Source organism: Lampetra fluviatilis, chromosome 27, assembly GCF_964198595.1.
Source record: "Lampetra fluviatilis chromosome 27, kcLamFluv1.1, whole genome shotgun sequence".
Taxonomy (NCBI): Eukaryota; Metazoa; Chordata; class Hyperoartia; order Petromyzontiformes; family Petromyzontidae; genus Lampetra; species Lampetra fluviatilis.
The window spans coordinates 4576649-4591883 of NC_136301.1; the positions used below are offsets into that span (position 1 = coordinate 4576649).

Here is a 15235-nt window from a genome sequence, read left to right on the forward strand (position 1 = left end):
GGGCCCAGGAACATGCATGGCCAGCGCGGTGTGGGCCCCGGAACATGCACGACCAGCGCGGCGGCGATGGGGGGGGGGGCCCAGAACATGCATGGCCAGCGCGTTGTAGGCCCCGGAACATGCATGGCCAGCGCGGTGTGGGCCCAGGAACATGCATGGCCAGCGCGGTGTTGGCCCCGGAACATGCACGACCAGCGCGGCGGCGATGGGGGGGGGCCCAGAACATGCATGGCCAGCGCGTTGTAGGCCCCGGAACATGCATGGCCAGCGCGGTGTGGGCCCAGGAACATGCATGGCCAGCGCTTTGGCGGCCCCGGAACGTGCATGGCCACCGCGAGCACGTGGTGCGTCGGGCGGAACTGACATTGGCTTGACCAATGCGCGGTCCGGGGCCCCGTGTGGTGTGTGCGCGCTACACGTGTGCGGGTGGCGTGGGGCGTTGTTGGTGTTACCACCACCATCACCAAGCCAGCCAGCAAGCAAGCAAGCACCACCGTACCTACAGCCCGAGGGCGGCCGCAGAAGAAGCAGCAGGCGATATTTGAAGTTACAATCGCTCAATTGCTATTAGTTTCCCCCCAACCCCCCCCCCCTTTAATGCGCGTACTGCGACCACAACGAGCACAACGCAAATGGACGCTAGCGCTCGCGACTCGTCGTTCGCGAACAATAGCGGCGGCGTCGGCGGTAACAACGCGGAGAACAACAGTTGGACGAAGAAGAGGAACGCTTTGAACGATGACCACCGTCGTGGCGGCGACGGCGGCGACGACGAGGCGAGCGACGAAGCTTCGTTGAAGCAGATGAAGCTCTGCGTCGATGACCTGGGCTGCCAGCTTAAAGTTCTGCGGCTCAACGACCAAATACGCGAGCTGCAGACCATCATACGCGACAAGTGAGTTCCCGCCCGCTTTATTTTTTGTAAAAAAAAAAATGCTCGTAGACATTGAGCCGCTGTGTTAAAAAAAAAATGTCACTGTAAAAAAAAATTTCACTGGTAAAAAAATTCAGTTTAAAAAAAATTCACTGTTAAAAAAACCCTAAAAATTCACCATTGGATAACAGTCGCCCACACCCCCTCCACTGTGTCCGGTGGGGAGTTTTTCACCATCGCTGATCCGTGCGGGGTTTGAAGTGGGGAGTTCCTTCCCACCTTGCCCCGCCCCATGACCGGGTTCAGATGTCACAACCCTCGCCCCCGGCGTGAATTGGTCGTGGTTGGGAATCGAACTTTGCCATCGTTGCTGGCTTCATTAGTGGCAGTGCGCCGACCGCTGCGCCACCGCTCTCCTCTCCAATATCTAATAATATACAGTTGTACTGTACTCGACGCCTTTACGTGTCACTGTCAAGCACATTCCACGTGCGGTAAACGTTGCGGTAGCTTCAAAGCGATGCTGTTCCCATTCTTAAGACGTGCCTGATGGACAAAAAAAAAACGAACTGCCTGTAAGATGTGTATCACACTGGCTGGGTCGTATAGCGTTACACATCCACACACCGAGAAAGTAAAGGTGTATATGTCTGTTGTACGGGCGTACCGGACACTTCGCCGACGATTAAAACAAAAACAACCAAACAAAAACTTGGATAAAGTCACGGTCGAAATGCGACTTCGACTTGGCCGCGAATTCAGAAGCGGTTTGGCTGGAGTTTGAAACGCACTGCGGCTTATGAAGCCCCCCGGGCGACAGGCGTGATGAGTTCGATTCGACGGCCACGCCTCGGTGTGTGATGTCTTTTGACACTTTGTCTGGGCCCTCTCTCCCATCGTCTCGCCAAACCCACGTTTGACCACGCCAAAACCCACGTTTGACCACGCCAAAACCCATGTTTGACCACGCCAAAACCCACGTTTGACCACGCCAAAACCCATGTTTGACCACGCCAAAACCCACGTTTGACCACGCCAAAACCCACGTTTGACCACGCCAAAACCCACGTTTGACCGCGCCAAAACCCACGTTTGACCACGCCAAAACCCACATTTGACCACGCCAAAACCCACATTTGACCACGAAAAAAAACCCACGTTTGACCACGCCAAAACCCACGTTTGACCACGCCAAAACCCACGTTTGACCACGCCAAAACCCACGTTTGACCACGCCAAAACCCACGTTTGATCACGCCAAACCCACATTTGACCACGCCAAAACCCACGTTTGACCACGCCAAAACCCACGTTTGATCACGCCAAACCAAACCCCACGTTTGAATTATGATCAAGCAAACCTCTAAACCACGAGTTTTGCCATCAGCAAGCAGTGGATGGCCAAGGGTCTGTCGATCATTTCAATGGCACAGGGATTTGTCTTTTTTAAATCCTTTATATTAAGTTCGCTTGCTTGCTTGCTTGCTTACGACCGTGCAAATCTTTCGGTCGTTTTTTAACCCACTTCCCGTGATCCAATCGAGCTGACATTTTGCACACAGACTCGTTGTGCGTGACAATTTATTTTCGTGAAATATTTTTTCAAAATTTTTACACTTTTTAGGAAAAAATAAATTATATTTAATTACCAATTGCTTAATGGTGGCAGGCAATCATCTGACCCATAGGTGGCAGCCATCTCAAGCCAGAGGACGAGAGGACTCTAGCCGCCACGCATATAAAGGATTTATAGTGAAAAACTTTGTTTTTACGGGTTAATTTTTTTCTATTTGTGTACACGCAATGAGAGCGTTGTTAAACAAGCTCCCGGAATGTACGTCTCAGCTGCTTGTGATCTTGTGCTGTGTGTCAACTCGTGTTATTGTCACTCGCCGTGGGAAAATTGCGGAATTTTCTTAACTGGAAATGAAACTATTTGACGACAGTACAGTATAACTATAAATGCTGATTTCTGTCACCGAGAGGAAAGGAGGAAATTTAATGTATTTATTTATTTCTCAGAATGGACTTGTTCAGAAATTCAGGGGCCTTATTTGTCATTATGTATGTTGTGTTGCACTTCTTTCGCACCGTACGTAGCCAACAGTACGAATTGGAGGTGCGAGGGAAGGACAACAAACTAAACACAACAACAACAAGAAGCAGTTCTCAAGAAATGAGGATAACAGTGCCACTTGAAGGCTATTTTTTTGGGGGGGGGAAGATCTGTAAAGGAATTGCTTCCGTGGGCCGTTCTCTGGCACATCGGACAGATTTCCTCTGCAACATTTCCAAACGGATTATAGTTTCATATTCTTGGTTCTTTCGGTAAAGTCACGTAGAAGGGAAACAATAAAGAACCAAGAATATGAATCCCTGCAGTCACGAAAGCTTTAAATCAGGATTATAGTGACATGACCTCGAAAGCACAACTGGTATTCGCGAAAAATATACTGGAAATGCTGGGTGGCTTGTATGCATATTTTTGTTCATGGTGGATTGACTAAAAAACACGAAATCAAATCATCGGTACCGTACTTTGCATGTGGTTTCACATGCAAAATATCGTCTGCAAAAGTAGTTAACGAAGTGGGGGGCAATGTTACTGCGTGGATTTGGCCAATCGGCCAACGTGCGGGGAGACGTTATCGTTTTGTCAAATTTATAACACGGCTCTGGCACGCGTGGCCCTACCCCTTTTATTTACACGCTTTTATTTAACTCACTCTGTTGTATCCTCAAATCTTGTAACTCAATTTTAACCCGCTTCCCAATGTCGTATCGACTGCAAACTTGGTATACGTATGTCATACTGATGACAATATTCTATCATTAAAAAAAGAGAGGGTTGATGAGATCCATGGTAAATAGAAGCAACGGCAGCAGCGAAACAACACGTGGTGTGTGAAGGGATGTTGGATGGTGTGAAAGATTGAGGGGGTGGCTCCTAAACTGTGTACACGTTGAACTTCTTTCGCGCCATACGTAACCAACCGTTCTAATCGGAGGTAAAAAGGGCCACGTTTCTTTTTAAATCCTTTATATTAAGTTCGCTTGCTTGCTTAGGACCGTGAAAATCTTTCGGTCGTTTTTTAACCCACTTCCCGTGATCCAATCGAGCTGACATTTTGCACACAGACTCGTTGTGCATGACAATGAATTTTCGTGAAAACATTTTTCTAAAATTTTACACTGTTTAGGGAAAAAAATTAAATATTTATTTATCAATTGGTTAATGCTGGCACACAATCATCTGACCCATATGTGGCAGCCATCTCAAGCCAGAGGACGAGAGGACTCTAGCCGCCCCGATGCCACGCATATAAAGGATTTATAGTGAAAAACTTTGTTTTTACGGGTTAATTTTTTCAAGGCCTGTTCTGTCACCGTGCACCGGTAATGCACGTGTTTTTGTCACACAACATAAACGACTAGCTTGTTTGCCTGTCCTCGTACGGAAGCTGTAATATTTATGAAAAAATTGAGCAGAGTATAATTGTATCTTGTGGAAATTTAATGGCAGTGAATCTTGCACAAAAGTATGTCATAAAACACTTCACTGCACTTCACTTTAACACTATTAATGGCAGTGAATCTGGCACAAAACGAAGTCATGAAACATTTCACTGCAGTTCACTGTAGCACTATTAATGGCAGTGATTCTTGCACAAAACTAAGTCCTCAAACACCTCACTTCATGTCACTGTAGCACTGTATATAACTGACCTTTAATTTGTTTCAAATTCACGGCTCTGATACTTTATTCTCTTCTGCTTTCGGTCGCCGAGGTTGAAGTAAATTGGAATTCGATACAATATCTGGAAAATCTATTTTACCATAATGTAGCATTAGAGTTACCTTTTGTCTCAAGTGCTGAAGAAATAAATAAAGATACCAAATCCACTTTGTTGCTGCATAGACTTATTTATTAGAATAACTTTCAATAAAGAAACGTCAAACTTAAAACCAACTTGCGATTTTTTTTTATTTCTGCTCGACCTTCTGCACGAGTGTAAAAATCCACCCGCTCATGAATATTAATGAGGGGGGGGTGCGGCATGTGGAGTGACGTCACGCGCGTTACACACAAACAGACATATTCTTGGCTCATTATAGTAGTAATTCTCATAATTTCCTGCAGGATAGAATACAGTTCTCAAAATATTCGTAAGTAGTGCCACGCTTTAAAGCTTTCGTGACTGCAGGGATCTATCTTCTTGGTTCTTTCGGTAAAGTCACGTAGAAGGGAAGTAATACAATAATAAAAATGAAACATAATAAAATAATTCTCACGACGTTTCGGCCACAACGCAAGCAGCCGTCATACGCTCCAAGCTTGGTGGTGTTTCATTCTTCACCTGAGGACGGCTGCTTGCGTTGTGGCCGAAACGTCGTGATAATTATTTTATTATGTTTTATTTTGTATTATTTTATTACTTCCCTTCTACGTGACTTTACCGAAAGAACCAAGAAGATAGTGCCACGCTGTAGGAAGTCGACACCAGTGGCTGTGCATACGGGGGGGGGAGGGAGGATGCCTCCGACCAGTCTCTGCCTTCAGGCTGTTATCAGAGATGAGCACCACCACCCTGCTGCTCGTGTGAGCAGTGACGCGCTTTGATTGAACTTGAGTAGGTGTTGGTCTGCATTCCAGCCTTGTGCTGGTGGGGCCGTTGAAATGTCAGATTTGTTTGAATTTACTTGAATTTTTTTTGTACGAATAAGATTTTTTTTCTTGCTTAGGCTATTTTTTAATCCTTTATATTGAGTTCGCTTGCTTGCTTGCTTACGACCGTGCAAATCTTTCGGTCGTTTTTTAACCCACTTCCCGTGATCCAATCGAGCTGACATTTTGCACACAGACTCGTTGTGCGTGACAATGTATTTTCGTGAATTTTTTTTTCCAAAATTTTACACTTTTTAGGAAAAAATACATTATATTTAATTACCAATTGCTTAATGGTGGCAGCCATCTCAAGCCAGAGGACGAGAGGACTCTAGCCGCCACGCATATAAAGGATTTATAGTGAAAAACTTTGTTTTTACGGGTTAATTTTTTTTATACCAGATAATGCCCACTGAGCTTTTTAGCTCCTTTTCAGAAGCGACCTGGCCACAAATGATAGCTCAACCAAGTGGCTTATCGTGTGGAAATTTCTAGCAGCCAAATACTCGAAACGCCACGTTGATTCTAAATGTGGAGGGAAAAAAACCGAAGGACCTGGAGAAAAATCCACGTGACCACTGGGAGAGAGAGAGACACGCAAACTCCAAATATACAGCTGGCGTCAGGGGTCTGGATAAAACCCACGACATTATACTCTTGCATTGATCGTAATGTTTGTTGCATGATAAACTAGAAAATGGAAATTCCCATAGGGTGGAATTTAACCAACTGAAACGCAGAACCAAACCTAATGTAATGCTGTTTATTCGTGCATTCATTGTTGACGTTGGCGGTGTGCCGTCTGTATTCCGCAGGTCGACCAGCAGAGGGGACTTCGTGTTCAGTGCCGACCGGCTGGTACGTTGCGGTATGCGCACGCGCGCGGGGCCTAACGCAAAGCCGGCCAGACGGGGAGCTTTAAAGCGTTGAAATGTCACGAGCTAGGGGCGGTAGCAATAGCAGCAGTAATAAGCGACGCTGCCAGCATCGGCAAATAAACGTCAAGGCCCTCTTTGCTTCGTTTGTTACGCTTTATTGAACAAAAGATAATAAACTGAGACTAAACGATAAATACATTGACGGTCGTTTTGCCGCACAGAAATGTCTTGCGAGTATGGCAGACCTAGATCTGATAATTGTTTTTTTACCCTTCTATCGTGCAACAAAACTGACACCTTTTTTACAAAGAGTAATGTTTGCATAGACCACAATACCTGCAGTCATAATGCAAACAAAAAATATAACTCTGATAATGTATGCACATTATATTTTTTGTTTGCATTATGACTGCAGGTATTGTGGTCTATGCAAACATGACTCCTTGTAAAAAAGGTGTCAGTTTTGTTGCCAGATAGAAGGGTAAAAAAACAATTATCATATTTTTTACTGGCAAATGAGGTTCCAATGGTGTAAAAGACCTAGACCTGTATGAGCGTGGGCGCGTGTGTTGGTGGCAAACCGTACTGTCTTGGTTAGCGCCGTTGCTCTACGAACATGCCGACCCGAGTTTGAGTCCCGCCCGCAACCAACATCGGCGTGAGGAATATCCGAAGGACACCCGGTGGGCGTCCTGTGCTTATGTGCGCTCCGCCCGTTGTGCGTGCACCACGTAGATTCGCTTGGTCGTGGAAGAGGGCCTCAATCAACTCCCGTACAGCGACTGCACGGTGACCACCCCGACAGGTGAAGTCCTCACTGCTCGCCCGCCCGCCTGCCCGCCTGCCTGTCCGCCCGCCCCTCCAGATGCCACTGATAGTCTTGACACCTGTGATAAAGAGCTTCAGAGGTCATCGAATCAGAATCGGAATTGGAATATTTACCCAGGAGAAATCCGATGAGCTATGGAGCTCTGTTTTTTCACACATGTCCAGTCGGGGCACTTGGTGAGAAAGTTACAATAACAAATAATATAAAACAACGATAGGAGTGCAAAGTATAGAAAAGGTAAACAAATCACTAAAATTTCGATTTAAAGCTTTCGTGACTGCAGGGATTCATCTTCTTGGTTCTTTCGGTAAAGTCACGTAAAAGGGAAATAATAAAATAAATAAAATAAAACATAATAAAATAATTCTCACGACGTTTCGGCCACAATGCAAGCAGCCGTCCTCAGGTGGAGAGCAGGTCTGTCGGAAAGACTGTCTGTCCCTTCTACGTGACTTTACCGAATAAACCAAGAAGAGAAATCACTAAAAGTAAATGCATAATCTAAAACTAAACAATTTTTATTTTACAAGGTAAAACCCACCGAGCTATTCTTTTTCAGAAGCGACCTGGCCGTAAATGGTAGCTCAGCGAAAGAGCCTTATCACGTGGAACTCCAGTCTAAAGAAAGATTCTGAGATGGTTTATAAAACCAGGGGAGCGCTGGTGGTTAGGCCATATAAATGATTCGGCCAAATTTGTGTTGTCAAGACCCTCCATCACCTGCTGCAGCCAAACAAAATCAAATTATCCACGTGTACTACAAGCATTTAAACGCCGATTGGTATTGTTCCAGCGAACTCACCGGTAAGTTGAAGAACAATTCTCACAGGTCATGCTTGGCAGCAATTAGACACTCGGCGTTTCACTTGAAACCATGTCGCACGTTGTCGGGGCAAGGTTCAGGAAGTCGGGAATAAACATCCAGGAGGTTCTGATGATGCTTGACGCAGTGTCAAGCGAATAGTCTTATCTAATTACGGCTGAGAGAATATTGCTCAATTCACCGATGAGTGAGCAAAGACAATAGCAACTGGGGCTCTGTTACATGCTTGTACACCATGTGACATATTTCTAGATTTGAAGCTTTCGTGACTGCAAGGATTCATACTCTGAGGTTTTTTCGGTAAAGTCACGTAGGTAAAAAATAAAATTAAAAGTTAATAAAAGTTATAATGGAAATAAAATAAAATAATAAATCACTTGATGCAGTAATTTTTGCTGTGACGGTCCCACCTGATGACGGAGCCTTGTGTTGCCTCCGAAACGTCGTGATTTATTATTTTATTTTATTTCCATTATTACTTTTATTAACTTTAAAATTTATTTTTTTACCTACGTGACTTTACTGAAAAAACCTAAGAGTATGTGACGTATTAATTTGTTTGGCTGTGTTGTCATGGCCTTGCCCAAAAACATCTATTATAAATCTTGACATTGACTGCAAAAATTGTACGTGTTATGTTAAAATAGCACTTTGCATTTCTATTGCTTCTAAATGACTCATCATCTCAAAATACACCTGTGTCGTCGTAAAAGGTGCGGTGCGGTCACGTGATGATGACTTCTTCCTCTGCCACCATGGTCCCCCTTGTGGTGCAGGTCACAAGTACGAAGGCGTAAAGTTTGAGAAGGGCAACTGTGGCGTGAGCATCATGCGGAGCGGTGAGTCCATTGCGGCGCCGAGGAGCTGGGCCCGGCAAGGCTCGGATCGGCTGCAGAGAACACAGCCATGAGCCGATCAACCTCCCTCCTCACGGGGGGTAGGAGGGGTGATCGATTCTCTAGAGTCGGGCGCGTCGATTCGTGCGGTGTCGATTCCTATTGTGTGCGGGAGGAGCTGGGCCCGGCAAGGCTCGGATCGGCTGCAGAGAACACAGCCATGAGCCGATCAACCGCCCTCCTCACAGGGGGTAGGAGGGGTGATCGATTCTCTAGAGTCGGGCGCGTCGATTCGTGCGGTGTCGATTCCTATTGTGTGCGGGAGGAGATGCGTGGGATTTCGATTCTATTTTTAAGCGAGGAAATCGATTCTTGCGGTGTCGATTCCTATTGGGTTGGGGGTGATGCTTGGATGGGTTTCGATTCATTCATATCCCCCCTTGCCACGAGACTGAACACAACACAGATACCCCCCTTGCCACGAGACTGAACACAACACAGATACCCCCTTGCCACGGGGCTGTGCGCGGTCATAATAATAAAGACGCTTCCCTTCCCATCCCGGCAGAGTCTTCCGGATGACGCTGGGTCAAAGTTCACCCCCATTTAAAATTTGATTTAAAAAAATGTATTGGCCTTGGGGGATGCGGGAATCGATCCCGCCACCTATCGCATGCTAAGCGAGCGCGCTACCAACTGAGCTAATGCCCCTCGACGTGGAACATGTCGAGTCCCTTATTTGCGACACCGTCTCACCAGGGCGCATCCATCTCAGCTCCCCCCCCCCCCATCGCGTTCACTCGCTCTGTATCTCAGAGTCGTAATCTTTATTCAGACCGGAGGAATCCGATGAGCTATGAAGCGCTTTTTCACAGACGTCCAAGTGCAAAGAACGAGATGAGTGCAAAACAACGACGTGGCAAGCAAGCCACTGACAATATATGAATATAATAAAGTATGTAAGGACAACTTGCATAGGTACAGTACATTGCAAAGAAGCCATTGGACACGGCGTAGCTCTTTAATACAGATTGTCTTGGCGCGTTATTATCGCATAAACAAAATGTTTTATTACTTTAAGCGCAAATGGCTTCTATGCTCGTGAATGTAAAAACGTAGTTGCCTTTTTGAAAAATATAGTCTGTGTGAAGGACGCGGGTATCGATCCAGCGACCTAAACATCGGAGAATTCAACACACTTTGTGGCATGAGCACGCTACCAGGTACGCTGATGTCTCCGTAGCATCGAGAGGCCCTAGTGTCGTTGGTAGCGTGCAAGCTGTGTGTTATCTTCTTGGTTCTTTCGGTAAAGTCACGTAGAATGGAAGTAATAAAATAAAAAAATGAAACATAATAAAATAATTATTTTAGTATGTTTTATTTTGATTATTTTATTATTTCCATTCTACGTAATAAAAATAAAACATAATAAAATAATGATTTTAGTATGTACTAGCAGAAGTACCCGGCGTTGCCCGGGTGAAACAGGACCCTGCGGGGTGGGCTGGTAGGAATAATACTTAGTACCGGTACAGGGATATCGACCGGGTATAGAAGAGTTAAAGAAAAAATTACTGTATTCTAGTGTAACGTTAATTAAAAGTGTTTGTTTTGACAAGAAACGCTATGAGATTTAAAGACCCCCCAACACCACCCTCAACACCACCCCTCCCACCAGCCCTCACCACCCCCCCACCACCCCCCACCACCACCTTCTGCACTAGGCCTCGCGAAGCCTGCCGCACTAGGCCTCGCGAAGCCTGCCGCACTAGGCCTCGCGAAGCCTGCCGCACTAGGCCTCGCGAAGCCTGCCGCACTAGGCCTCGCGAAGCCTGCTGCACTAGGCCTCGCGAAGCCTTCTCTGCAGTAGACTTAGCGAAGCCTTCTGCACTAGGCCTCGCGAAGCCTCTACAGTAGGCTTCGCGAAGCCTTCCCTGCAGTAGGCCTCGCGAAGCCTTCTCTGCAGTAGGCCTCGCGATGCCTTCTCTGCAGTAGGCCTCGCGAAGCCTGCCGCACTAGGCCTCGCGAAGCCTTCTCTGCAGTAGACCTAGCGAAGCCTTCTGCACTAGGCCTCGCGAAGCCTTCTCTGCAGTAGGCCTCGCGAAGCCTTCTCTGCAGTAGGCCTCGCGAAGCCTTCTCTGCAGTAGGCCTCGCGAAGCCTTCTCTGCAGTAGGCCTCGCGAAGCCTTCTCTGCAGTAGGCCTCGCGATGCCTTCTCTGCAGTAGGCCTCGCGAAGCCTGCCGCACTAGGCCTCGCGAAGCCTTCTCTGCAGTAGACCTAGCGAAGCCTTCTGCACTAGGCCTCGCGAAGCCTTCTCTGCAGTAGGCCTCGCGAAGCCTTCCCTGCAGTAGGCCTCGCGAAGCCTTCTCTGCACTAGGCCTCGCGATGCCTTTTCCGCAGTAGGCCTCGCGAAGCCTGCCGCACTAGGCCTCGCGAAGCCTGCCGCACTAGGCCTCGCGCCGTGCTTTTCGTGCACAAATAAGGCGATTAAATGTATCTCGTCTCTGTGTTAATAAATGTATCTTGTTTCTGTGTTAAAAAAACGTGCTGCGTTTCAGTAAAGTAATTTTTTTTAAAAACATGCTGCGTTTCAGTAAAGTAAATTTGAAGCGAAGTTTAAAGTTTCGCCGTGAGGCGCCAGAAGCGACGGCCATCTTGTTTAGTTCACAGATCGCAGGGGGAGCGGGTGGCCATCTTGTCGGACAGGGTCATGCCAAGTGTTTGCAGTAGGGGGCGATGTTGATACACGGACGGACGGACGGACACATTAATCTATTGGTGGTCTGGTCCACTTCGTTCCTACCAGTAAAATATATTTCTTAAAAACCTTACATATGTAATGCGGGCGTAAACGGCTTCGCGGATATGACGTCATGGGGGGGAGGAGTTAGGTCACGTGTGAGAGAGGGGTGAGGTCTTAAGGGAGAGATACCGGAAGAGACGGGGGAGTGTGGGAGATAGAGTTAGAGTGAGGCCACGCAGGGCGGAGGTCGAGGAGTGGCGAGATCGCCACACACACGGAGAGTAAGTCTTGGCACCGTCGGCCAGCGGTGACCACGCACGGAGGAACGATGGGCAGCGGTGGAGCTGCAGTGAGGGCAGCGGTGGAGCTGCAGTGAGGGCAGCCGGAGGACTGTACAGGGGTCTGCAGCGGAGCTGCAGAGGTGTGGAGGCTACGGGAGCGAGGGCAGCTATGGAGCTGCCAAGGGGAGAGCTCTGAGCGAGGGCCGTGTGGGAAAAGTGTAAGAACCCGAATAAAGGACAACGGAGACAGACCCAGGATCGAGTCCTTTATTACACTGGTTTCAGAAGTGAAACGGCATGTCAAAACAGCTCAGAAGAAAGAATATTCCTGCGCCATCATCTGCTACATCATCCGACGACGACCACCTTCCTCGGGCGGTCGACCTGCCTGCGATGGGGGAGGAGATCCGTGCGGGAACAAGTGCGGGTCCGGGAGTCCAAGATGTCGCCGCGTCGGTGGACCCGTCTGCACCAGAGGACGCGGATGGCCGATGGACGCAGATGGCGGCGCAGCTGGAGACACTGAAAATCGTGCTCGCGCAATTGTGCGAGCTCGTCACGCCGAGGACGGCGTTGGGGAGAGCCGATGGAGGTCCGCACGTCGCTGCCTTGCCTCCGCTGTCGGCGCCATTGGCCACGCGGCAAGAAGACGCCATCTTGGGCGTGGCAGGAGAAGAACGGCGGGAAGCCGCCATCTTGCGCTCTCCGCAGCGAGAGGCCGCCATCTTGAACACGTTGCGATGCGACGCCATTTTGAATATGCCGCCTGGTGAGTCATCGGCTGAGGACGGTACAACAAGGAGTCGCAGTCGTCATCTCACGACCGTCAAAGAATTCTCCATCGGGGGCGATTGGAGTGCTTTCGCCTGCAGATTTCTGGCGGCGGTACGCTCAGCAAGGTGGACGGACGCTGAGGCATTGGAGGTTTTACTGACTCTTCTCGATGACGAGTCGGTGAGATTCTTCCGCTCCATAAAGGCCGAGAAGAAGAAGACATTGAGATGAGTTTTCGACGAGATGGCAGATGCATATGAGCCACCGGATGATGCTCATCGCCGGTTTGTTCAACGTCAGCGAGCACCCGAGGAGTCGCCGGTGGCATACAGGGGTGCAGTATTGGAGTTGGCCATGGCTGCATACCCAGAGACGGAGCCTGACCTGCTCGAACCTCTCATCTTGGGTAAGATGCTCGAGCTGTCCCGGGATTTGGGGATTCCTATGCCGGTGTGTGGCCATGATAAGCTCACATCCCGGGCGGCCGCTAAATGTCTTGATGCCCAGTTCAACCTGCGCCGTTGGAAGCAAGTCACGGCGTGGACGGGGGGGCCCATCGTCGAAGGAGGTGCCGTGCGTGGGTTGGGATCCCAAGAAGGCGGTGTACGTTCCTGACGGGGGGGGCCCGCAGGAGCTTACAGCCGCCTCTGCTCAGTGGTCGGCCCGCAGTACGCCGGGGCCGCGATCTGCGCCGCCGCCACGGGAGCGTCGGGACGGGGTGCTTGCGGCGCGGCGCAACAACATCGACTGCTTCCGCTGCGGCCGTAAAGGCCATTACGCCAAGGACTGCTGGGCCCGCGTCCCGGGTCCGCCCCAGCAGGAGGCCGCGTTAGCGGACGTGCCACGGAAGGATCCTCCAGGACAGGCAAGTCGGTGCGCACCAGACACCCGGCAAGGCTTGACACCTCACTCATCACCGTTGTTGTGCGATCCGGGGCGTCCGCGACCATTATATCGGATGTCATTTTCCATCTGTTGAACATCCCACCTGAGGCCGTGCGTCCGGTTTACGATTCCTGCGTCGCTGCTAACGGGGGTAGCATGGGCATTGTGGGCCAGGTGGACGCTACAATATCTATCGGGGGAGTGTCGGCCTCGGGAATTGTGTTAATTTCGAGGTCCCTCGCGGTTCCTTGCTTGTTGGGAACTGACTTCCTGGCCAAGATGCCCATTCTAATTCGAATTAATCAAAACTGCATTGAATTACCGGGTGGGCGAAAAATTACATTTCTACCGTCGCCCTGGGGGCGACCTGCTCCGGTCGCTCAGGTGCAGGCGCTGTCCGAGGTATCTGTTGTTATTCCACCTGGATCACAGATGCTTATCCCCTTGCGATATCGGAAGCCTGTACCTGGTCGTCAGGGTGCAATTGGGGTTTTGTTGTCGCCGTCCGCCACTATAACGGGCGGAGCGGCGCTCTTTGGGGCGCAAACTATTGTCCGGCCTGACCAGCAGCCGTTTCTGCAGGTGCTTAATGCAAGTACCGAAAATGTGTGTGTGCCGGCTGGTACGGTTGTGGCACATGCCACTACGGCGTTTACGGCACAAGATCATCTGGGCAGCCAGGTCATGGTTGGTGGTGTTTCAGGTCCTGGTGCCGCAGATAATCGCTGGATCGCCGAATTGTGTGGGGAAAATTCTTCCCTTTCTGGTGAACAACGTTGTGCGCTTCGTAAATTATTATTGAGTTATTCTGATGTGTTTAGCTCCGACGATTTGGATTTGGGACGCACCTCGTTGCTTTACCATCATATTGACACAGGGGACGCTGCCCCTATTCGGTTAAACTCGCATCGGATGAGTCCGGCGGAGCGAGATCAGGTTCGAGGGGCAGTGGATGACATGTTGGCTGCGGACATAATATCTCCATCTAACAGCCCATGGGGCGGCGCGCCTGTTGTTTTGGTTAAAAAGGATGGCAAATTGCGATTTTGTGTCGACTTTCGAAAATTTAATAAAGTGTCTGTGGCAGATGCGTATCCCCTGCCGCGTATGGACGACTCCCTCGATGCCTTGTCGGGGGCGAAGTTCTTTTCAACGCTAGATCTCTCTTCGGGATTCTGGCAGCTTCCCCTTGACGAGCCCTCGCGGGAGAAGACTGCTTTCCGTACGCCGCAGGGGTTATTCCAATTTAATTGTCTTCCGATGGGGTTGAATGCTGCCCCTGCCACATTTCAAAGGTTGATGGAGTTGGTGTTAACGGGGTTGCAGTGGGAGACATGTCTGATATATTTAGATGATATTATCATCTTCAGCCGCACATTTGATGAGCATTTACTGCGGTTGGAGGAGGTGTTCGCCAGGATGCATTCCGCTAATTTGAAATTTAGCCTAAGAAATGTCACCTACTGCAACGGTCCGTGCGCTATTTGGGGCATATCGTAAGTGCGGATGGGGTGGCCACGGATCCGGACAAGACAGCATGCGTCCGTGACTGGCCAACCCCGGCCACGGTGGGGGATGTACGTCGGTTTTTGGGGTTTGCCTCATATTATCGGAGGTTTGTTCCGGATTTCGCGACGATCGCGAGG

The 15235-nt window shown here is 49.2% G+C and overlaps 1 protein-coding gene across 1 annotated transcript in view; it reads left to right on the forward strand.

The window, feature by feature from the left end:
* Positions 1 to 347: 347 nt before the first annotated feature.
* Positions 348 to 15235, forward strand: part of UPRT (uracil phosphoribosyltransferase homolog) — a 30807-nt gene continuing 15919 nt past the window's right edge. Inside the window, exons 1-4 of the mRNA XM_078869107.1 lie at positions 348 to 895; positions 6356 to 6398; positions 7154 to 7223; positions 8847 to 8909. Coding sequence (XP_078725233.1) covers positions 633 to 895; positions 6356 to 6398; positions 7154 to 7223; positions 8847 to 8909 — 439 coding nt within the window. The 5' untranslated portion in view covers positions 348 to 632. The remainder of the gene's footprint in view (positions 896 to 6355; positions 6399 to 7153; positions 7224 to 8846; positions 8910 to 15235) is intronic.